This window comes from Synchiropus splendidus, chromosome 9, assembly GCF_027744825.2.
Source record: "Synchiropus splendidus isolate RoL2022-P1 chromosome 9, RoL_Sspl_1.0, whole genome shotgun sequence".
NCBI classification, from domain to species: Eukaryota; Metazoa; Chordata; class Actinopteri; order Syngnathiformes; family Callionymidae; genus Synchiropus; species Synchiropus splendidus.
Genome location: NC_071342.1, coordinates 21,843,717 through 21,868,863, shown reverse-complemented (window position 1 = coordinate 21,868,863; position 25,147 = coordinate 21,843,717). Strand labels below are relative to the sequence as shown.

At 46.6% G+C, this 25,147-nt stretch overlaps 2 protein-coding genes across 3 annotated transcripts; one reads left to right on the top strand and one right to left on the bottom strand.

Annotated features, from left to right (window-relative positions):
* The first annotated feature begins 14,634 nt into the window (after positions 1 to 14,634).
* LOC128765063 (alpha-internexin-like) lies at positions 14,635 to 19,320 on the top strand. Its single transcript, XM_053875452.1, has 5 exons — positions 14,635 to 14,962; positions 16,783 to 17,013; positions 17,254 to 17,781; positions 17,852 to 17,976; positions 18,040 to 19,320. The coding sequence occupies exons 1-5, from the start codon at positions 14,669 to 14,671 to the stop codon at positions 18,227 to 18,229; spliced, it is 1,368 nt and encodes a 455-aa protein (XP_053731427.1). The 5' UTR covers positions 14,635 to 14,668; the 3' UTR covers positions 18,230 to 19,320.
* Positions 19,217 to 25,121, bottom strand: pcgf6 (polycomb group ring finger 6). Of its 2 annotated transcripts, none has more exons than XM_053875453.1 (10): positions 24,714 to 25,121; positions 24,309 to 24,414; positions 24,070 to 24,166; positions 23,057 to 23,112; positions 22,919 to 22,981; positions 21,935 to 22,049; positions 21,805 to 21,832; positions 21,626 to 21,724; positions 20,344 to 20,430; positions 19,217 to 20,286 (listed from the first exon to the last, which is right to left on the bottom strand). In XM_053875453.1, the coding sequence occupies exons 1-10, from the start codon at positions 24,768 to 24,770 to the stop codon at positions 20,242 to 20,244; spliced, it is 753 nt and encodes a 250-aa protein (XP_053731428.1). In that variant the 5' UTR covers positions 24,771 to 25,121; the 3' UTR covers positions 19,217 to 20,241. The 2 variants fall into 2 exon arrangements, with proteins under 2 accessions (XP_053731428.1, XP_053731430.1); XM_053875455.1 differs by having other exon boundaries at positions 24,309 to 24,408.
* Between the last annotated feature and the right edge of the window lie 26 nt (positions 25,122 to 25,147).

The following is a 25,147-nucleotide window of genomic DNA, read 5'->3' as shown; positions in this document are numbered from 1 at the left end:
AGCACACTGGAGTGCTGTGAGAGAGAGTCAGGTGTGGCGTGGGGAAATGGTCCAGTTTCACCTCATGTGTCCGGAGATAGAGGTGGGCGATATGATGCCATTAAATCATGACAATGAGAAGCTGTTGAGGAGCAACCAAGGTGAGGAGATCACATGGACTGGCTGCCATTCTTTCTCTCCACTCTACTGTAGAGCTCCAGTGTGTTGATGTGCTGATCTGTCCGTCAGTCAAAGCAGCGCTGCTGTGGTGCACGGCGCTCCTCTTCCCACACACTCACAGCCAAGAAGCCGCTCACATGCGCAACTTCCAGCTGTTTTTGCACCACACACTTTCACCACAGAACCATGGGGGGAGGGATGGAGGGATCCTTGTCAGAGCCGTGGCACCAAAAACTTTATTGATACTTATGCTTATGCTTTGTGGTTTAAAAGTTGGCGAAAAACTAAATGCACAACAAATTGTCATTGTTTTTATGAAGCAAGTTCAGGCAAAGAAGCTAAGTATTTGTCTGGAAACTCAAAAATACAATGAAATAATGCAAAAGAGAAGTGATAAAACCCAAACAGTTATTTAAAGTAAGTAAATAAATAAATAAATCATGATATATTTTGCCATATTTCCCACCCCTTTCTGGACACATTTGAAACAAATACATTTTCTGCAATTTGTTTCAGCAAATATCCTGGCAAAATAACAAGTGAGTGTCAGTCGCTACAGTGTTTCACAATTGACTAGGGATTTTCTATAGGACCTTTAGCACAAGTGCGCTTTGGCCCAGGTTCCTTTGGTGGTGAGTACCGGGATTTTTTCAATGAACCAAGGCTGCCGTGGCAAGAAAAAGGCTGAAAAAAAATGGTTTAGAGGACTTTGGCTCTGTGGTGAAGGAAGAGCTGAGCCAAAAGACAAAGCTGTGCACTGACCAGTGGACTGCTACTCAGAACCAAACATCCTCTCTGGAGGATGTCTTGGCTTGAACACTGAAAATATATTATTCTCTGAGGTTCTTTTGTGTGTTTGTGATGATTTTTGTTTATTTGTTTTAGTCTTTTTTTTTGCTCCAAGCTGACTTCTTTAGTGTGACCGTCTTTCGCCAAGATGGATGCTCAGTCAGAGTAAAACTACTGCTCCTCCACAAGCAAGCAGTCGAGGTCACGTCCCCTGGAAGCCTCCTACCGAGGTGTGCCAAACACGTCCAGCTGGGACAGACCCAAAATCTGTGGCTCCAGACGTAGAAGAAGCAGATCACCTTTCAGATCTCTGATGGAGCGGCTCACAGAGCCACAGCGAAGTGCTGACTCTGCCAGACAGAAGGGACAGTTCTGGTGCTGGTCGGGTTAGCTGCAGGTCGGCTGCGTCCGCTCGCGCCTGTGTGAATGATTTCTAGCTGTGTGTTCATCTCCCTGGACTCTGAGTTGAGTCATGATGCAGAGCGGCGAGGAGGAATGGCTCTAAATAAAGATTTCAGGTCAAAAACAGGAAATGGCTCAGTGAGCAGGGAGGGCAGGGCCATAGCAACACCAACTGGAGAGCAGCACCACGACATCCCTCCCCCTCTCCTCTCTTTATTTATTCCCTGCTTGTGAGGAAATCTGCCTGCTCCTTGGTTTGGTCTTTGCATTTCAACCTTCTCCTCTCTTCACTCTCTGTTGGACATTTTGACCTCATCCTGTTACAGTCCCATTATTACACAGTGATCCGACTCAGTGTCCAGACATCCAGCCCTCACTGTTAACTGGCTTACACAACAGCAACCTCACATTTGACTATTGCTAACCACCGCTTGTGCAGGACCCTGTTGAGAATCCAAGTGGCTGGAGATTGAAGTTATGAACTCCTGCACCTTGACAGATGTCTCACATGACATCAGCTCCAGCTCCTGCTCATGATTCTGACGTCCTTCAACGTAAACAGTGGACTTCTGTAGATATTCAACCAGCTTCTTCTGAAGGCAGAACTAGCTCTCATGTCAGAAGAACATCATGGACCTACAGTGAGAAGCTCATCACCCGGGCCAGGACTTCTGACGGTGCTACCTGTCAACAATGATAAACATCTGGAGAACATTTCCATGGATGAAAGTGTTTCATTGTCAACTGTTACCTGGACTTACTGCGGATCCAACTGCACTTCTCCACCAGTGGATCAACAATTTCTCATCTTGTTTTGTCCTGCTCCTCCAACTTCACCTGTCTTCATCATCCTCTCGCCACATCCACCCTCTACATTTGACTCTCCTTCCTTCTTTATCACTCAGTCCAAACCAGCCTCTGCTCTCCACGTGTCCAAAACCATCTGCCCCCTCCTAACTGTGACCCACACATCACACACAGCAGATCTACTCCTTGCTGGTCCCTCACATTCACCAAAAAAATGACTTGAAGCTTGAGTTTCTGAAACTAAAATAAAGCCAACATAAATTCATTATTCACACCTGTCATGTGACCAGTGGAGAAAAGGATCATGATATCAGCCGACAGGGGTGTGGCACATCAGCCCCACATAGAGAGGAGAGGGTGAGGAGTAGGAGGAGGGTGCGGGGGGTCTCCCCAAAAAATCACCCATCTGCTTTCTTTCCCATCCTCTCTCCTTTTCTTTGTCTCACCCTCCTCGTCCGCCCTCTTTGTCTTCATCAACCCCTCCACTGACTCCACTCTCTCCGTCTCTCACACGCTCCAGTCGAAGGCACGTCTAGTGCACGTCTTCACGTCCAACTCTTCTCTGGCGACACACGCCTCAGATTCCCCTTCAAAAGGGGAATCACTTGTGAGCAAAACAAAGCGGACCTCCTGCCGGGCCACAGTCTGAGAGCCTCGGTTCTGTTGTGCTGGAGCCGATTCGGAGCTGGACCCAAGCGCCACCAGAGTGAGGACAAAGAGGGTTTCATCACAGCGAAGTTTCTCTCTGAGTCACAATGAGTGCGGATGTTCAACACGCTGATCTCCAGATGAGTCACAGGAAGTGACTATTCAAGGTGTTCAGGAGCCTGTCATCATCGGAGCAGCGACAGGACTTCAGCACCTCCTGACTTGATGTGATGAACAGTCTGATGATCAGCTGCAACTGCTGACATAATGAAAGTTGAAGTAACGTGACCTGACTTCCCTCTGTCCAGAAAACTCCCCAGCTCTTCATACTGAGATGTTCCAGTCAGTCCAGAGACTCCCCCGGGTCGGTCCAGGGGCGTCCCCCCAGTTCAACACCTGACATGTCCAGGAGATCCTGGCAAGAGCGTGACCACAGGCGAGAGCATAAATACAGCGCACACAGAGCATTGCCCTTTGGCTCAGCTCTTTCTTCTGACTGAAGATTCTGCTCTTCCCTCCTTCCCCCAAGACACTTGAACTCCTCTGCAAGCTGGACATACACAGTTTGAATGGCAACTACGGGAGTCAGATCTTCATCTGGACCAGCTGCCACGAGGTTTCTAGTGATGGTTCCCCTGCTAAAGGATGAGACCTCCATTTGCAAAACATTTTCCTGACCTTCTCAGCTGGGGAAGTTCACAGTCTCCACCCAAACACACCACTCACAAGTGGTATATTTCTGTGTATTTCAACTCTTTCTCTATGACCTGAACGTTTCCTTCTGCTGCTGTAAAAACAGTGCGAAGCATGTAGAAGTGAAACAGGAGTGTTCAGTCCACACGCCTCCAGAGTCAGGTGACTTACAGGAAGGGCTCCCTCCGTCTTCTCGCAAATCTGCTGACAAGTCATTTTCTTCTCTGGCTGCTATGGCAGGATTTCTGCTGTTGTGTGACCCTCTGAAAGTCGGGCTTTACTGTGACTGGATTCGAGTTAGCCATGAAAAAGTGATGACGTGAAAGAATCCCGCACTGTAGCTTTGTTACTCGCGGGGCTGAAGACAGAAGTTCTCCAGTTTGTACGTGCGTTTTATCAGCCAAGGCAAACTGGTGAGCGTGACACATTCCAGCCGGACGACTCATCAAGTCGGAGACCAGACAGGGCTCATGCACACACCCACACATGCACTCTTATGTTGCTATCTTTGTGGGGACATTTCATTGCCATCATGCTTTGCAAGCATTTCACCCTAAACCTAACCATCCAAAACAAATGGCTAAACTTAACCAGGAATCTTAACCAAACTGAAACCCAATTATTTTGAAGTTTTCATCCTCAAATTGAGACTTGGGTTTAGGTGGACACACACACATATACACACAAATTTCAAATCTGGGTCAATGTGACGGAAAAGTGAAGACATAAAAAATCTGTGACGTTCAACAGAAGTCCTCAACATCTGGGCTGTAGGCCACAAGTTTTAGTCATATATTTAACAGCAACACTTTGTTGCTAAGAGAACTATTTCAAGAATTTAAACGGGACAACTGTGTGAACTTCATTTCATTTCCCATCAGGGCACATGACAACGTTGCTATCATCCAGACAAGCAGACCAAACACTTGAGAGTTTACTTTTGTGACGATAAATGAAGGAGGCTGAGTTATGAATAGTCATGGTAACAATCTTCTCCAGCTTCAGTCATGTCCCATCTGGATGAGCCACCCCTTCATGTCCCCATTCATCTTGAACCACATTGGTTGTCTTCCATTTCTCCATCTCCAGCATTCTTGGTCCAACTCCTCTCCTCTTGTCCAAGCCATCTAGCCTCTCTAACTTGGTCTCCACATGTCCAACTGATGTACTCAGGTCCCTTCAGACTCAAGGGTGGGCGATCTCTCTAAACTAAAGTGCACTTGAAGGCAATTGCAAGAGTTTTTCATTCAAGTTTTATCGAATTGCGCTCTGAGAATTGGGAAAATTGCATTCAGAGTCAAAGGAAAACAGAGGACGTTCCTCCGATCATGTGATCGTAGCAAGCTGCTCCCGCAGTGTTGTGGCGTTGAGGGATGGATATCATGTGACGCACCATGTGAGTGCGCCAGGGAACCTGACGTCATGTCTTCAGCGTCCAACCGAGGCACGTCTGCTGAAAAGGTTACTCACACTACGGAACAAAACCAGCGAGGCCTAAAACAACGTTCCATGTCAAAGCAGGCGTCAGTGAGAACTCTGCAGCGGGAGATACGGCGCGGTCATTAATCTTCCGGGGAAGGCGCCGCGATTCACACGTCAAGGCGGCACGAGGAGGCAGCTTCAGTCGAGCTGGTTATCCATCTTTCTTTTCACCTGCAGCAGCTTCATTTTACGATAACCTCTCGACCAAAACCAGCGTTAACATTAGCCGAAGAGTCTCAGGCAGTTCTGTGCGCTGACTTAGTGAGAACAGAGCAGTAGGGATGGTTGTTTTAAAAGCTCGGAGGCTCGAGTGGCGGTAAGAAGCTCCGTAGCATTAAGAGTGTTGCTTAACTGACTCACTATTGATGATGACATCGGGGAAAAAAATATTTGATCACATTACAGCCAAAAAATGTGTCATTGAGCTCAGCTCCTCTCTGTCCAAAAATTATGGGTTGTTTTGTCCAGAAAGTCTGCTGCCCCCGCGACGCAGATTTGGCTCAGTGGCGGTAATTGAACGGATGGCTACCATTGTAAATGCTCAAATAAACTTAAGTTAAGGACATCATTGCATCATCATCATCATCATCATCATCCACAGTCAGGATGGACCCACTCCCCTCATTTAACATTAAACGTATTCAGTGTCTCTCACGTCGCGTTTGAATGCAAACTTTCCTATCAAAACCTGGTTTTATCATTTCCAGCAAACTGGCATTCTCACAAGCCACCGAGGAGCTATGGCTGACGAAGGGACTATAAGTGTTAGGCTTGTTTTCTCTTCATTTGGAGAGGAAGATCACCAAGTGTGAGGCGTATTTCTATGGCTCCCACTCTGCCCTGTTTCATCAGTGGCTGTTTCAGAAAAAGCGTCCATGTTAAAGGAAGATGATCCGTCATTTTGCTTCTAGCAGCACGTGCTCGTCTTCTTTAAAGCAGGGCTTCTGAACCTTTTTGATCTTTTGGCCAGATTCCCCAGAACAAATGGACCCAGGGCCCATTTAAGTAATGGAACTGATTCATGACTCTTGATTTCTTTTGTGGTCAATAACCATATTTAATCTACTCACACGTAAACAAACCACAACCTTGTGAAATGAGATGAAACCATGTGATCATTGCAAAGATATTTGTCATGGAAAAGTCCAACCAGCGGCAGAAGCAGGTGCAAGTCATGTTCATCAAATTGACTAAAGAAAAAAGAAAAAAATTCACTTGATGAATAAAATTCGGAATAAAATAAATATAATAAAACCATGTTGAAATATCATAAAATAAAAATAATTTATTCTCTTAACTCTTAACTATATTCAAATAAGTATTGACATTTCAAAACTGCTTCAACAGGTGCTTTCATGAACAGTTTTTACTGTTGGAGGTGGAGTCATCACTTTCTTTATCATTTTTTTAGGAACTTCGCCATAGTTGGTAACTATCACAGATCTGCAGCTGTCAAGTCAATTCAGTCACTACTGCCACCATACGTGGCTCATGGATTAAAACTGAGCGTCTCGCTGGCTTCACAGCCCAAAGGCGTAAAACAAAAAAAGTTTTAGCAGCCCTCTAGGAGGCGCTCACGGCCCTATGGAATCACTGCTTTAAAGGAGAGCAGCTAGCTGGAAACGTCAAACCCTGTGGAGAGCCTCAGCAACATGACCAATGGGAGAGTGAGTAGGATCTACAAGGCAGTTCAAAAGCAAATGAGCTGTGACTCACTTAGGTCTGTGGGACTCATGGATTCAATGAGTGCGATTCACTTCATCGTATTTGTTAGTGCAGTCCTTAAGTCACAGGGAGTCATTTACTTTCTGTTTACACAGAGACAAAAACGAAAGAATGCAGTGCTGTTAAGTGTCGCATGCAGTGTTTGTTTACACGGCAACAGCGTTGTGGCTGCTTTTGAAAAGAGAGTCCAGAGCAGGAACTCTCAGCGAAGATGCTTCGCCGCTGGAAACAACGCGATCGTGCGCATGCGCTGAATTCTTCACAACAACAAGCTTCTCCTCCATGATGATTCACCCACTCACAAAAGTGTTGGTGGAATACATTAGGATGAGGCGACAGCGTATTGTGCACAAACTCCGAGATGCGACAAAAAAAAAAGAAGAAGGAAAACAGAGATGCTGATGTCGGAAGACAAAAACAAGTGCTCGGTGTAGGACATCATCTTCTAGCAGTTGCAGATGAAGCTCAAAACCTTCTCCACACAAGTTGAGGCGCCCAGCTGTGGGACTCCGGAGATGAGCAGAGGTGATGCAGGCGATGCAACTGAGGGTGGAAAACTGAAGATGGAGGAACTGAGATCTGAGTCACGGAAGAGTGAGTCAGCAGATCTGGAGTTGGTGAATTAAGATTTTGAGATGATCAATTTGTCGTCTCTCCACACGAGGACCGCAGCCTGAGTCAACTTCAGCGCCACGCGGCCCAGTGGAAGAAGCTCCAACATGATCAGCTCCATCGGGATCAATAAGTGCTGAGCTGGATCAAACCTGACGTCATCATCTCAGCTCCCCCCTGAATAAGTGACGGGTTAATCTACGGTGTCTGTGGCTGATCTGATAGCTGTAATCCAGCCGAACGTCTGGTAATCGACGACTGGCGGCTCCCGCTGCCTCCCTCCCACAGACCGGCTGAGTCAGCGCCGCTGCTCTATCACGACTCCTCTCTCCTCCGAGAGGCTCTCCATTGACTGCCTCGGAAACTTCCTCGGCGCAGACGTCGCATCTAAAAACAAACTCAGCCTTATCTGCTTATGATTTTGAGGTATTTTTGACCCCCTTTCTGGCTCCCCTCCCCCTCCCTCCCTGCTGGCTGCCTTCAGGGGAGCAGAAGGGAAGTGAATGGCTTCAGCCCTCCCAGCTGGTCCCATCACCCAGCAACCCAGAGCAAAACAAAGGAACACACACACACACGCACGCGCGAGCTGCACGCACACACCGGCGGGCACATCAGTACATGCATGCTCTTAGACAGACGGATATGCAGATGAACACACACTCCCACCCACCCATCATTCCTTCCTCCGGTCCCCCTCCTGCCCCGCGCTGCACCCTGTCCAGACACCCAGTCCTTTGTCCGCACACAAAAACATATTCGGGGGAAAACAGATGTGTTGGTGGAAATAAAGACGGGTGCACAAAGCGACAGACGTCTGGTGGACTCGCACGAAAACTGCACACATCAGCTTTTTTAATTCCCTCACTCGTCGCCTCTTATATAGAAGAGGAAAATGAAGTTTCGCTTTGCTACAGAGCAGTGAAAAATTGTTGATCTACTGAGGCGAATCAGTCAGCGTAGACTTCAGCCAGGTCTCTTTGTTTCTGGTTCTGGAAAAAAGCCTTGATAACCAGAGATTTGTAAGTGTTAACATGACAATGCTAACAGTGCAGTCGTACCTCAGCGACATGAGCGACTCTCAATGACAGACGTGGGTCACTGTTGGCTGCAAACACGACGACTTCCAGTGTTTCTCTCACACATTATCTTTCAGGAGTTCCTCCTGTTTTCTTGATGCGTTAGATTCAACAAAGGTTGGAGGGAGGAGAAAGAAAGCAGCTGAGCAGAGGGAGAAAAAAGCAAACTCTCCTCCAGCAGCAGCGGCGTGAGCCAAACCCGGAACGACACAAGTTTGTCACAGCCAGAACAAACGGAGGGAGCGAAAAACACTTGGCTGTTTTCTGGAAACGGGTTGGAGCTCCTGGAAAGGGGCGAGCGTTAGATAGACGGAAAAAAATAAGCATGTCACTTGATGAGATTCTTCCCCAGGAGCTCTTGGGCTCGAGAAGGATGGGTGTGTCGTTCTCAGACAGGATGAGTGGTGTAGTGAAGAAAGAGCTGAGCCAAAAGACAAGGCCGATGGAATTCTCCTCTCAACAACAAGGTCAGAGATACAAGAGTCTTCTCTCTGACAGTGGGAAGCTCCGTCATCCATGGGACACCCAGAGTAGAACCTCTGCCCCATGACAGGAAGTATTGTAGTCAAGACCACAGCAACTGAGACCAAGTCATTATAAATACTGGAGAGTATTGAGACCGAGACAAGACCAAGACAGCGCTTGTAAGGAGTCAGTGCAGGGACACAATGGTCAACCAATCAGGTGTCAGCTGAAACAAGCCGCACCCTTCTGACAACTACCAGTCTTCAGACACCTTATTGGTGTTTGGGTACTGGTTACGGTACTGGTACGACCAAAAACCTGCACCCACTGTGGCCCTCTGTTGGGTCAGTTTGAGACCCCTGATAAACATCCTCACAAACAGCTTCACAAAAAGCCAGAATCCTTCCTTCACCAATTACGACAGTTTTCTCCACCGCAGTGATTCTTAACCACAGGGCCGGGGCCCATGGTTGGGCTGTGAGCGCCTCCTAGAGGGCCGCTAAAAGTTTTTTTGTTTCACACCTTTGGGCCGTGAGACGCTCAGTTTGAATACATGAGCCACGTATGGTGGCAGTAGTGAGTCACTGAACTGACTTGACAGCTGCAGATCTGTGACAGTTACCAACTATGGAGAAGTTCTTGAAAAGAAAAAATGATAAAGAAAGTGATGTCGCCCCACAACACTAAACACTGTTTATGAAAGCACCTGCTGAAGCAGTTTTGAAAATGTGTTAGAACAATTTGTCGCGAGACCTTCATTTACACGTCACTTATATGTTTTTTGGAGTTTAAATAAAATACATTCTTTTTATTTTAGGATATTTAGACATGTTTTTATTATATTTATTTTATTCAGAAATTTAGTCCGTTTTTCCAATCTCAACAGTTTTATTCTTTTTTTTTCTTTAGTCAATTTGATGAAAATGACTTGCACCTGGTTCTGCTGCTGGTTGGACTTTTCAATGACAAATAAATATCTTTGCGATGATCACATGGTTTCATTTCATTTCACAAGGCTTTGGTTTGTTTATGTATAAGTAGATTAAATATGGTTATTGAAATCAAGAGGAATGACTCTGTTCTATTGAATGGGTCCTGGATCTGTTTGTTCTGAGGAAGGTGGGTCCAGAGATCAAGAGAACCCCAGCTCTATCGGACTTGAGTAAAAGAGTGAAAATGCATTTGAGACCAAGACGAGACCAAGACCCTCATAAAGTGGTCTTGAGACACCGATCTCAAGAACCACAAGGATGCATGGACCTCTTCACTTGAACTTCTGCCTCTTCACTTGAACTTCACTTGAACTAGCTGTGAAACAAGTGTCATGCGGGTCCGTCATCAGTCTGACCAAGTCTCATAAAGAGACCGCCTGAGCTCACTCTTCCGCTCACTCTCCACTTAGGTTCACATCAAACTCAAATTATCATCATTCAGCCGGGGCCCCCAAACAGTAATCTGCCCAAATTCTAGTCTGCGCACTGACACAGATATCAGCCACTTGAAGCGCCGCCAAGCTGACACAGCATATATACAACCCTCCGGCGGACGGCGGCCAAATATCCCAATATTAGCGCTGGCGTGATGACACCGCCATTCAACGTCTGCCATCGCCGCTCAACAATGTAGCCGCTTCTCTTTCCAATTCGTCACCGTGGAGGCGAGCGCACGGGGAGGACTGGGTGACGTCGCCGCAGACTGCAGCCAATCACAAGGCGGAGGTTGATAAACAACCTGCGCAGATTCTCCACACACACAAGAGCTGATATTACTCACTCTCTCAGTGGTGAAAAATTCAAACTCTCCTCTCAGCCTCCACTTGCGTGACACAAACTCTTCAAATACACACAGAACACTCAAAGCAGCTGGCTGTGAGCCGGAAAGCATTAGAGGAAAGTGAAAGTGAACCTGGTTGAGGAGGTTTTCTACTGGGTGTTTAGCCAAACAATGTTTTTTTTTGTTTTAAAGTATTACGTTTCAGACAGTCACAGTGTAATAAAGTGACAAAATAACTAAATTCAACGATTAACAAAAGCGCTAACTGTCATTCACAGCCGTGAGCCAGTCCAGGAAGCGGCGGGAAGTCAGACACAAGAAAAGAGAGTGAATAATGAAAAGCAGGTCAGTGCCTGAAGCGGCGGTCGATGGTAAACACTGGCTAAGACAACAATGCTGCTCCACGCTCACATGGACCGACAGGTGACGGCGAGTCCGTGTTGGACTGGAGACAACAGGAACACAGCTCACTCCAGAACTGTGTTAGTTACAGGAGTTGAGATGTCAAACCACGTCGTTCAGAAGAAAATCTGAGAGCCGTTTTCTGAAAAGAAAACTCTGGATGTCTGGCTGCTCTCTCCTCAATCTTAAGCCCTTTGATCTCCGACTGTTTGGACTGATCGACACTCGACCCGTGGGCCCAGCAGGGGCTGAGAAGGAGCAGGTGGTGATACCGGTCCTGGAGAGACTGTAGTGGAGTGAAGTCGCTGCTGAGGGATTATTGTGGGCTGATGCTATCATCGCAGTCTCCCTCCGTCTATTTATAGTTCACACAGCGCTCGCCGCACGTTTGATTGGGAGGAAATCTGAGCGGCAGAATCTGCATATTTGTTTCAGAGGCTGAATCTCACCGAGCCTCTGGATGATGAGAGGCATGTTTATGGATCCGATGCGTGGACAGTCATAACTGTGAGGATGCGGCTGCTGCAGCAGATCGGACCTTCAGCTGCATCGCGAGTGAGCCGTCCAAGATGGTGGAACCTGCTCCTAATGGGTTTCGAGAAAAGGCCACAGCGTCGTTGTCAAAGATGGTGGTCGATGTTTTGTGAGAATTATAACGGAATAATACAATAATGAGGGCTGATATGAACCTAGTAGTTTTGGTTCTGAGTGAAGCCTCACTGAGTCCAAATAAGCGTCAGCTAAGTTCGCCGTCACTGTCGTCTACATGTTGGGTCACGCTAACATGCTGACACTAGAGAGAGAAGGTCAACAACAAACAATGCAGCAACACACCATCAGAACACACTACAGCTTGACAGTGTTTCTCTCACCAACAGCCCTTGAACAAGCGCCACCTCCTGTAACCCTCCAACAACAACAGTGTTTAGCTCATTACAAATCAGTAGTACCTCGAGTTACAGACACTCCGACTGCATGCTGTTCACGTCTGTGGCTTCTTAGCTCAGATATGAAGGTCACCTCCAATGACTCCTCCTCAAACTCAATAGCAGCCCAACACACACTCCTGAGAAGTTCTCCTCACATCACCCAACACAACCTCCACTTCAGTGGGTTTGTTGTGGTGCAAATCCAAGCTAATATTTGTTTGAAATTGAACCACAGATTTTTGTTTAGGGGCTCCCAAATACTCATATTTATATATGTGCCTGTCCAAGTTCAGTTCATTTTACAACTGCAAAAACCAGTCAGGCTGTGTGATTTTATTTTATTTTATTTTATGACAGCACTTTTGATTCTGATTCTGAATCAGCACCTTAAAAAGCGAGGTGATCCTGTCCGTCTGTTTCCTCAAGTACAGAATGAAAGAAAGCCATTCAAAGACAAACTTGCAGAGTTTGGAGACACTCACCGTCTGCAGTAACAGTAACGCCCAGCGCAGTCATGGCGGAGCCAGTGAGGCGAAAGAAACGTCACTTCCAGTGAAGTCACTGCAGATTTCACCTGAACAGGACGTTGGTTTGAGTCCCACAGCAGTCGTGGAGTCTCCACTGGTTAAGCCATTATGCACGTAACTTCTTAATTTAACTTCATGGTAGAGTGATATACTCTGTGAAAGCAATAAGAAGCAGGTGTTAAAATGAAGACCTATGTACAATGTATTTATTAAATGTATTTATTTTAGTTTAGTACATATATAGAGGACTTTATATAACAGTGTCATGCAGAATTCATTACAATATCACTATGAGGAAACCAGGCACGACTCTTGGCTTGATCTTGAGTGATACTGAGGGACTGGCCCATCACTTGCAAACAACATCCAGTGGCTTCTTATGCAACACCGCAATACAAAAAAAAAACCCAATAAAGACACTTGCGTGCCAGGTTGAATAAAGCTGTAAAATTCCACACGTCAAGTAAAAACGAAACTGAAACGGTCACTCAATCATTCAGCAGCCTGTGAAAGTAATAAATCTAAATAATATAAAATAACATAAAAAACACGCTGTCTGTTTTTTTTTCCATTTCACTTTCATTCATTTCACTTTTTCACTTGTTGTTTTTGACGTATTTCGCTCTCAGTTTGACTCGGTAAACATTTCGTAATGCGTGTGGCGAGTGTGTTTCTGTGTGAAAGCAAAAAAAAAAACGTAATTCTGGTTTTATTGTAGGGATTGAAAGCAGGTCATCCTTGTCATCCCACCGTCTTTGAACGCATCAACGGCACCTCCGGTGACAGACGGGTCACGTGGTGAGTCACAGCTGCGTCAGAGTGCACGTCCCGCCCACGTGGTGGCAGCCAATCGGCGGGAGCGCGCACAGGCGAACGCGCGCGCGCCGCGAGTGGTTTGAGCCGCTGCGGAAGTCGCTGACCTTTTAAGGCTACCGGAAGTGTTAACGCCATTTACTCGCTTGTTTCTCTCTTTTGAGCGAGCAAACATAAACTCCACTGGCAACTTTGGATTTGTCTTGAGTGTCTTGAGTTAAATGACTTTGTTTTGTTTTGTTTCATACATTTTAGCTGCGTACAGTGTCACGAACCTAAAAACACTCGGAGCTCGAGCACTTCCTCTGTGTCTCCTGCTGAGAACCATGGAGCCCGACTTCTGTGACACACAGCAACACGAGTGACATTCAAATCAGCATCACAAAATCATCACATAACGGAGCAGGAATCTGAAACATATAAATGAGGATGGACTCAGTAAGAAGAGGCCCACAACCCAACTAGGAGAATTTTCATGATCAATACTGAACGCCGAGGTCGAACATTACGATTACGTTGAATGTAGTTCTGTAGCGAACTCTGCTGGCCGTTTGTTGTAACTACATTTATTAAAGGGCATTCAAAAATACGTCCTCGTTACTATGAGCGTCGGAGAAACTGAGGCGACATGTTAAGTAGAGTACAATTTCATTTCTCCTTGCGGGAATTCAACATGTAACATTCGGATTTATGTATCTCTTCCTCTCCACTAGTGGCCGCTGTTTCATAATCGGGTGTATTAACCTCCGACCTCTTTCAACTCCACGAACCCTTGAGTGATATTAGAACTCTCCATAATTATTTCTCCACTGAAACTCTATTTTTGTGTTGTATCTAACCTAATATAATCTAATCTAGATTATCTCTTGGATCACTTTTTCATAGATTAAGTTACAAACTACAATATTGGCCAGTAAGATGCCTTCTGAAATTCACATTAAATGAACGTTTCCAATCACGACAGGCAGGTTAAACAGTCACAAGTACGATGTAAACAGGCCTCCGGCAGCAGTTCACACAAGACCAACCATTGCCACGTTGGAGAACTTGATCTTTTGACACTTATCTCTTTAAATATCATCTAGTGTCATCTAGTTTTTTGTTTAATTTATTTGAAAAATTGACCAAACCATTCTCATGAAATTAAAATGGTTTGTTTCGGTGACTTTTTCTCAACTACAACAACACTATCATTTTACCCATTCTTGTGTGAAAGTACTCACAACAGCCCAGTGATCACATCTCTGACCTCTTTTCAAGATGAAGGGATCTGAAGGCGTCCTGAGTGGGCAGGTCCTCTCTCCTCTGGTCCTCTCTAAGCCGCCCCTGATCTCTCTAAGCTCCTCACTTCTGTCTGAGCGCAGCCATGAGCTACAGCGACCACTACACCTCCTCCTCCTACAGGAAGATCTTCGGCGACTCCCCCAGGTTGACCATGACCTCCTCCCGCATGAGCAGCTTCCCTCCCCGGAGCTCGCCCACGTTCCGCTCCGTGCCTGTGTCCCGCAGCGGCGCCTCCACTCTGGGTCAATACCGGCGGACGGGCCGGCCCTCGGCCTCCTACGCCCTGATGGTGACCGACTCAGTGGACTTGACCCAGACTTCCGTGTCCAACAATGAGCTGAAGGTGATCAGGACCAACGAGAAGGAGCAGCTCCAGGTGGGTCCTCTGGGTGGATATAATACATTTACATGACAGAACCTTCTTCACCACGTCAGTACCACACCGTACTGCAATAGTACACGGAGGTGCCAGTATAAAATACTGTCCAAAACGATATACTGCTGGTACTGAGACAGGCTTCAGCGTTACAAGTGTGTACCAGAGATATTAAATAAGTACTGAAGTAGACTGTTTTAAATATAATTTAAAAAATACTGTAACAACTAGGTAATTAATTCATTGTGTTTTGTCTGTTTTTTAATTGTCTTGTAAATTATGCAGTGCATTATCATTATTATTATGTAAGTTTGCGCTGCAGTATGAGCAGAGGCGGCTGGTCACTTCATTTTTAAAAGGAACACTTGACTCATTACTGTTTTGACTGGGAGAGAGTGCGGCGCGCACCACAACACGTCGCCCACGGAGTATAATATGGTTTAGTCCGGAACCATCATCATCTCCATCATCTCTTCATCATGATTGTGAAGGACCAAGGGCGACACACCTTCCTCTTCTGCGCCACACTGTGATAGCATCATCATGTCGGGTTGTGGCCTCGAACCTCCTGGCAGCGTTCTCCACTCACACCACTGATTTAGGCACCTTTATAGAAGCCTCAATCTCTTGATCTACTTACCAGACTGGGACTTGAACTTTTGATCTTCTGAGGAGCGACGGAGTGCCACCTTTCTTTTAAGGCTGTGATGCAGCACTTCATAAGAAGAAACCCCCAATATTACTAGAGAACGTTGGAGAGGAGGAAACATAGTTGGACTCACTGATGCTGAGAGGACCAGGTGGTTCAGGCACAGGTCCTCATGTGCTTCAGGGGAGACCGTGTGTGACGAAACTTGACCACGTTTGGAACCTGCACACACGAACACTGGCTGTGTCCTCAGTGAGCAAGAGAGCAGACATAACTGAATTAAAGAGAGCGGCAGGAAGATTTAACTAAAGAGGATAAAAGAGGAGCCGGTTTAAGGAGACGGAAGGTCAGAAGGACTGTCATGCTGAGTCACACCGGAAGCCCGGGGTCGAGCACAGACGAGTGATTTAACATGTCTGAAGTCAAACTGTGACAAGGAGGGTTGATAAACTCCGACTCAGATGATCGAGTTCGCAAGTCAATAACGTGGCAGACGATGATCGACTCTACTTTCTGGTCAATAATGTTTCAATGACGAGTGCGAGAGTCGAGTCCTGCATCAATGGTCGACTTGTCTCTGCCCAGCTTCCTGACCATCAAAGGCCCCTCATTGCTTTTAAGTGTGATTTAACATTTTCAATGGCTGTGTTTTTGAACGCTACCACATTTTTTGCCACGGTCAGAAAACACAGTGTCCTGTTGACAGAACATTATATTACATTGTATATAGATTATATATGCTCTATTTATTAATGTTATTGACAATGTTGAAGTGACATACTGTCAAGAATATTGTTTTGATAGTCTTTCTTGGGAAAATAAGCAAAAATATAATTTCGTAATTTGTCTTTCTTTGTGTCTGTAAAATGCAGCCGCACCTTCTGAAACAAAAAATGATACTTCTCACCAATTTTGACATTTGAGGATAACTTTTCCCACCACTGGACTTTTGTTTTCAGTCTTTTTTTCTCCCATTCCCTGATGCTCATCCTCCAAATATTTGTTTTCCAGCCTTGAGGTGTTTTTTATTAGAAATTTGTTTTTGCTGCTCATTCTTCTTTCATATTCCTGTTTTCCGCCTCTTATCTCTTCAACAGCTGTCTACCCCAAATATTTAACATTATCAGGTCAAACATTCTTCGCACCATGTGACTCAAGTCTCTTTCCTCAGGGTCTGAACGATCGCTTCGCCATGTTCATCGACAAAGTCCGGCACCTGGAGCAGCAGAACAAGGTGCTGGAGACGGAGCTGGTGACCCTGCGGCAGAGACACGGCGAGCCCTCCAGAGTGGCGCACTTGTACGAACAGGAGATGAGGGACTTGCGCTCGCAGGTGGAGGAGCTGAATCGAGACAACAGTCGCATCCTGATCGAGAGGAACAACCTGGAGGACGAGCTGCAGGTAAACTTGAGTCACACCACTGGGCCCCTCGGACCAGGCTCTTCAATGACCCACATTTATCAGCACCAGAAACTAGGGCTGTCAATGGGTAAAAAAAAAATCCATCTTTTCTAAATGTAACTTAAAGCAATGTTTTAGACACAAAATGTGTGATAAGATTGAGATTGGAAATTTGGATCGATTGACATCCCAACTTAAAACTGATTTCAAACGGTTACATGTTCCTCCTGTCCACCTCAGAAAGTGGTGGGGAAATATGAAGAAGAGGTGAGGCGTCGAGAGGAGGCCGAGCACACGCTGAGGTCTTTCAGGAAGGACGTGGACGATGCGGCGGCCGTCCGCCTGGACCTGGAGCGTCGGGTGGAATCTCTCTTGGATGAGATTTCCTTCCTGAAGAAAGTCCATGAGGAGGAAATCCAGGAGATGAGCAGCATGATGGAGTCCCAGCAGCTCTCAGTGGAGATGGAACTGACCAAGCCGGACCTGACCTCTGCCCTGAAGGAGATCCGTAACCAGTACGAGTGCATCGCCTCCAAAAACCTGCAGTCGGCAGAGGAGTGGTACAAGAGCAAGTTTGCCAGCCTCAGCGAGCAGGCCACTCGCAGCACCGAGGCCATGAGGGCCAGCAGGGAGGAGCTCAACGAGTTCAGGAGGCAGCTGCAGTCCAAGACCATCGAGATCGAAACTCTGAGGGGCGCCAATGAGTCACTCGAGAGACAGATTACTGAGATGGAAGACTCCCATAACGCCGAGGTCACCGCCCTGCAGGTGCGGGAACGGAACGCTGTCAACATGTTCCATGTTCTGTTGGTCTCACGACTCCATGAAACTCCCTCAGGACACCATCAGCCACTTGGACACTGAGCTGAGGAACCTGAAGGGGGAGATGGCGCAGCACCTGAGAGAATACCAGGACCTGCTGAACGTCAAGATGGCACTGGACATCGAGATCGCAGCCTACAGGTGCTGGCACCGTCACCCCATAACGTGTACTTTCCTGACCCTAGCTTCCTTTTGTCCTCCAAGGAAGCTGCTGGAGGGAGAGGAGACTCACTTCAACTCAGGGATGTCCTTCAGTGGAAGCAGCTTCAGCTACCAGTCCCGAGCTGGGGGAGGACCATCCAGAGGAGGCGCCTCCAGAGACAGAGAGGGAGCCAAGAAGGAGAGCCTCAAGGAGGAGGAGAAGGACGAGGCGGACATCAATTCCAATAACTGAGAGCAGAGAGTCGGAGAACTGAGACCGCCGGTGGGTTTAGAGTCAGTTGATAGTCGCGTATCAGTGGAGTCTGACCATCACCATCTTAATCGCTTTTCCAAGAGTCATTCAATGAGTAGACCATTCATCGTGTGAAGCTCTAGTTCAGTCGCACGAGCGTGCACTTGTGAACACAGCAGCTGGGTGGTGAGAGATCTCGCTTCCCTTTTGTTCCTGGGTAAAGGGACATTTAAAAATCTACCTGAAAGCGCAGACAACTTCTGCTCAAGACATCAGTCCATTCATAAATCCTAATGATAAGCGAGGCCGGTGCCTGAGAAGGTTTCACCTCAGCAACAAGTGAGCACCTCTCCACCCAGAGGTCACACTGAAACCATTCCTTACCCGCCTCAGCTGGATTGAAGTGTCTGGCTGCAGAGCTCCATTCTGAGCCTCTCACCATCTAGGAAGCCTTTCGCCCTCTTTTTCAAGTCCGCAGAGCCCATCTTGATGGTTCAGCTTCACAACAGCAGCTGACCAGACACAAGTGTGTATCACTAGAGACCTTCGTGTTTTATGGCTTTCCAATATCCGCTTACTTGGGAAAGAGTCCAGTTCGACCTGAGACACAGGACATCCACCTTTCCCTGCGCTGAACCATGAAGTCACGCCAGGGCCGATGCTAGTGACCGCTGGAGGTCCTGACTGCAGAGCCAGTGACCAAGTGAAGCTTGGGTTCAGCCTTCAACAGAATGAGTCAGACCTGTTGTCAGCAACGTGGACCAGACTCTGGAACTGGTCATATAGAGATGTGACCAGCCGATAGACAGAAGTCAGACTTGGCTGATGAAAACAAGCCTAGAAGTCTATCCATAACCATATCATCAGGAAAATGTAACGTAGGTAAGAGGTTGCTTTTGTGGTCATGCTGTTGGTATTGCACCTAGTTTGGTTCTACTGTGACATGCGAGCTGTATAACCAGTAACAACAGATTTATATTTATTTACACTTCATATAAAGTGTAACCAGAGGGTGACATTGACTTAGCAATGGTGAGAAACAAACTCTACCCATGATCGTTCTGTGAAATAAAGACAAGTATCAAAAGACAGTTGACTTTCTTGCTTTCATTTTCAAGACAACAAACCAAAATGATCCAAGACATCAGCAGACTGCAGGTGAGTCCTGAGGAAGGTTCCCTCCACTGAGACAGCGACGGATAACAGTCGTCAATGAGAGCGTACAGAGAACAGACTTGTGGCTCCCACTACAACCACAGAGGGGCCCAAAAGAAGGGTCCGAGTGTGTGAATACTCTTTATTAAACCTGGTACTTCAATTTCATATTTGGCCCCACAGACCAAGTTCTTCTCCCAACGTAGTTTTGAGACACCGATCTTTAATAGTATTGGCTCAGAGCAGCAGGAATTTACCACTAGTGATGGGTAGATGAGGCTTCATGAAACAGTGTCCCAATGTTCAGAGGCCATAAGATGGCGCTCTTGCCTTTGAAATGATGTGAGGTTTCATTGACTTAGTTGTTCAATTGCATTATACAGCAGACGGCGCCACCAGGTTTCATGAAGCCTCGTCTGGCATCACTAGTTACCACCATTCAAGTGTCCACCATGACGTGGATAAAGAGAAGCGGCGACATTTTCAAATCCAGTGCTTCACATGAAACAAATATTTATTAAAAGTAATCAACGTACAAAAGCTTAAAATGCCGTCTCTGTAACAAAACCTAAAGCGGGAAGCGTTGTTCATCAGTAAAATACAAAAGTCCGGCAGCTTTAAATGAAGCTTGACTAGTCGCACCACGCTACACTATGGAAGATCATTTCCAGTTACCTAATGACATTGACACAAAAAATCCCTTGAGTTTGTTAAATAAGCATGATGAGTTTGTTTGGTCATGTGACTGAACCAGAAATCAGATGACTATTGCACCGAAGGAAGTTCCACACAGACGTGGAACCAGACAATCACCTGATCAGTGGTGAGCTTACAGAGGCTGCGTGTGGTTGGAGAGTCTAGGACGGCAGCACCAGGCCGAAGTGCAGCACCAGCAGACCGTCCTGCAGAGAGAAGGAAGTTAGCCACCAGCTCACGCTCACACTGGACGTCTGGTTCACCTGCACGCCGTCTGCGCCGACCACCTTCTGAACATCATTGAGAGACTGACAGTGCTCCAGTAGTTGATCTCCACAAACCACATCCACCTGCAGGACACACATAAGGAACCCAAGCATAGGCCGGTCACTTTTCCCAGTGGTCAGTAGCTTTCCAGACAGCTGGCTGCGAGTGGGTGATGTGACGGTCAAGGCCGCACAGGTGTGGAACCATGTTACACAACAGTGTTCCCTTGAGTAATCGACACCTATAAAGTCTGTCCAGACAAGGCCAGTGAAGCCAGGAAGTCAGGGTAAGCTTCTAATCCTAATCCACATGCTGCTAAATAAAAAGCAAGGGGGCGCTTGTGTGTCAAATCGTCTCCCGATAATTTGCTCAAGACACATGAGGAGGGTTTGATGAGTGGTCATCGAGCCTCCTCCGGAAGATGGAGTGCCCTCCAGCGCCCCCTGCTTCAGATCTGAGTCATAAACTGGTCAACATCCAGCAGTCAGCGTGTGTAGTCCTGACTGAGCTTTGACCTCAGCACATGACCCACCAACCCAACCTCTGTCAGCACGCAAGACAGAGCAATTCACTTTCATATCAATGATCTGGGACAGTGATTCTTAACCACGGGGCCGAGCGCCGCCATAAGTTTTTTTGTTTTACACCTGTGGTACATCACTTGCCACGTATGGTGGCAGTAGTGTGTCACTGAATTGACTTGACAGCTGCAAATTTGTGATAGTTAACTGATAAATGATAAAGTGATGGCACCCCCAATAGTAAAAACAGTTAATGAAAGTACCTGTTGGAGCAGTTTTGAAAATGAAAATTAGAAAATGTTATAGGGATACTTTCATTTACACTTTACTTATATTCTTTAGAGTTTATTTATGAAAAGTAAATACTTTGATATTTAGACGTTTTATTATATTTGTTTAATTCAGAATTTTATTCATGAATCTCAACAGTTTGCATCAAGAGAATATTTTCAATGACAAATATCTTGGTGCTGATCACTTGGCTTCACGTCATTTCACCAGGTTTTGGTTTGTTTACATTTGTGGATATTGAACACAAATGAAATCGGTAATTCTGAAATCCAAAATCAGTCATCACTGCAATGAATTAGTTCTGTTCCCTCCATTTGTTCTAGAGAACTTGATCAAAAAAGTTAAGAGCCCCTGATCTAGAAGATGTTTCAGACACTCAACACAGAGAAAACATCCTCCCCTGTCAAGCTTCCAGGTCTGCGACTTGGCATCAAGAGCATGGAGCGATTAGGTCTGGCAGACTCACCTGGCAGGAAGAGCTCAGGCCCATCTTCCTCCTGATGAAAAGCTCCACATGGCGGATGGTGGCTTCGCCTGACACGCGCACGTAGCGCCTCTCCAGGGGCTGAGAGCAGAGCTCGTCTTCAGCCGACATGCCACACATGAATAAAACCAGCAGTAGCTAAACAGTCTCAGGCCGCTCACCTTGTAGTCGTCGATCCCCTTCTCAGCCCTGGAGGAGGACAAAATGTGACCTATTATTAAACAACAGTGCTCTCTAGCGGCCAGTACGTGCAACTTCAGCAAAAACTTTTTTGGTTTTGAGGGGCCTTACCCGACGAACTCCAGCAGCAGGGACACGTCCAGTTCTGGAGGTATGCTGAAGACCTGGTGGCGAGGAGCGTCCTTCTTCTGCCTCTTGGCAGGGACAGGAGTGGGAGGGGACAGTGCTGTTGTGGGTCAGAGGGCAGACACACAGTCACGTATATGAAGGTAGATCATGCAGGGTTAGTTCAGAGCGATGAGTCAGTGGAACCATTAAGTACAGTGGTACCTCGGCTTTCGAACAAAAATTTCGAGATTTTTTTGCTTCGGATTTCAAACAAAAATCCAGAACTCAAACGCGCCCGAAAAAAGCCGGAAAAAACATAACGTGCGTGGACCGATCACCTGACCCACGACACGCTTTGTTATTGTGTATGACGCAGCCTCTGTATGCAGACGTGTCCCGTTAGCTCCATTTACTGACTGTTTATTCTTCATATTGAGGTGTAAAACCTTTCCTGTCTCCACACTGGAGCGTGGTAGAGTGTCACAGGGGAGGTGCTGGAGCGCTCACTCCAGGGTTTGGTGTCCTGTTGTGGGCTGGAGCTGGGACAGGGATGAGGCGAGTCTGGGACAGAGCGTGACTTGGTTTATGACTTTGTCACAGCCAAACTGCACAGAAGCGCACATTCAGAGCTGGACACGCACCGGGCACCTCTTCACTTCTGGAGAGACGTCACTCACTCGGCAACCCCTCCCACATGCAGCGGCCACACACATAGAGGAACAGCGCACCTGCAGCAGACACTCTACATTCACTCCGACAAAAGCCTATTTTAAGGCTTGGAACGCATTGTTTCTTTTTCCATTCATTGTAATGGGAAAAATTGATTCAGATTTCCAACAAATCACTTCTCAAACATCCATCTGGAACGCATTGTGGTCGAGAACCGAGGTACCACTGTAGATATATAACTGTAGTCGCTTGTCATTCAAGATCAATCTGAGTAGGAGAAGTTTGTTCTTGATTTACTCCGTGAATCAAGAGTCTCACCTGGTGTTTTTGGCACTTCCAGACCTCGCTCTTTGTAGAACTTCACCATCCGTTCCCTTTCCACTGTAAAAAAAAAAAAAAAAAAAGGTTTGTATTCTAAAGCTCGAAGGTGGTAGCAAACACAAGCCTTCTACTCACAGTCCTCCAGGGAGGGAACCATCTTGTAAACTATATCCTGCAGTTGTCGGTCAGGCCTGCAGGTGGAGAGAATCTTCTATAATAACTATATTATTTCCTCTCACACATCCCTTTTGATCAGACCCCAGATTAACAGTGAGCAGCACTCACTGTTGTGGCTCATAAACATTTTTTTTTTCTTTACACCTGAACACTAGTAATGCACTTCATGAATCAGCGTCATGTTTTTTAGAGTTCAGTATGTGGCGCATTTGGCTTTGAAATGGTTGGAGGATTCATTGAAAGGGTTGTTCAAAGTGTGCGTTTAAAGCAAAGACTGCCATCTAGTGGCCCCTCCCAGTTTCATGAAGCCTCATGAGCCCATCACTACCGAACACGCCAAAATCAATTTCACACTACGACCACTAGATGGAGGTTAATCCTCTGGGCGCCAGAGAAATATTCAACTTTGAATCTTCATCACGATTTCAAAAGGCTGCAGCTTGGAAACTGTTAGAGATGATGGTGTACTGTAAAAGAGAGGATGCTTCAGTGCGACCCAAAGTTGGGGAGTAAATTTACTTCTGTAACATGTATGATGTCACCAGGTGTCGGTCATTGTCAAATACATAACTTATCCAGATGTTTATCTGATCACCAGTGGCATTCTTCCTCATCTCTCAAGCAACAACAAAGATGATGATGATGATGATGATGATGATGATACACACAGAAGCAGTGCTGCCAAATACTGGCATCATTTTCTGTCTAAAACTTTCATAAAAACATGGTCTCCTGCTGTTCAGATTGAAGTCACAGGTGTTGCCATCTGCTTGTATAAAGTCGTAACTACATCAGGCATCATATTTACAGGTTGGCCTGTTTAAATGCAGCTGGTCGCAATTTTGTGAGCAAGTCATCAACAAGTTCAATATAACATCATTTATCATGTACATCTTAGTGATGCTGTAAACAGATCTGTAGCAGTTTCCCAACACACAAACGCGTAAGAGTGGACGGGTGAATGCTGGTACCTGATGTTGTACAGGGGTTGTGTCTGATGGACGATGATGTTGCATGTTGGACACCTGTTGCTGTAGAAAAAGTGCTTCACAATGCAACACTTGCAAACTAAGGGGAGACAGAAGGGACACGTTTAAATAATCACATTCAAAGGTGTTTTGAACAACATGTTTTTTCCCAGACCTGTTATAGTCGATGGATGATATTTGTTATTGTGGATTAAAGTGAAGGCGGTTGTGATGGAACTCACATGTATGAAGGCATTCGGTGATGGTGGTGGCGTCGATGAGGAAGCCACAGCACAGGGCACATTTGATGTAGGGATAGAACTGGTTGAGAGGGAGTCTGACCTGCGGCTGGACACAAGAGAACACTGTCGTTTCCAGCACACCCAAGAGGTTGCGGGGTGATAGCACACATGCGCACAGATGACTAGGAGACAGACACTGCGCAAAAGCAATTGATGAATTTAGATCGTTAAGCGTGAGGAGGTCGGTGTTTCTGCCCGGTGATGGACAGGACAACTGCACCTGTGACCTCTGACTCTCAACCCACCCGTACGTAGCTTAAATCAAAAGTAGAATAGTAGCAATGAACGCAACACGGCGAGGCTCACTTCAACTCCTGGAGCTTTCAAACCGGAAGTAGTACTCACCTCCTCGGAGTCGCTACCTGTTGAGGCTTCATGATGACTGTCAGGCGACGATGACATTCCTCGTGGACGCCAAGGACACGCACTTAAACCCGCGAGTGTAGAGAGTTCGGACGAGGCTAAACCAAAGTCACTTTAACCCCCTAGACCTGGCGGGTCGGCTAACGTTGGCCAGCCCGACACGCGCCTGCCTCAGACGCGCCACACACACCACGCACGTGCGTTCATCGACCCACCGCGGATGTCCGACCTACAATCGACGCGTGCGTTTCTTGCTTCAACTGAGCAACGTCGCGAACCAACGCAAAATAAGAAAGAAAGAAACTTCGGAACTTCGGATCGTTGTCGTTTCCCCGTGTTTGTAGCCAGGGTTCAACGGAGCTGCCGCGTCCCGCCAGCTGCCACCCCCAACAATACGACTTCCGCAAGTGATATTT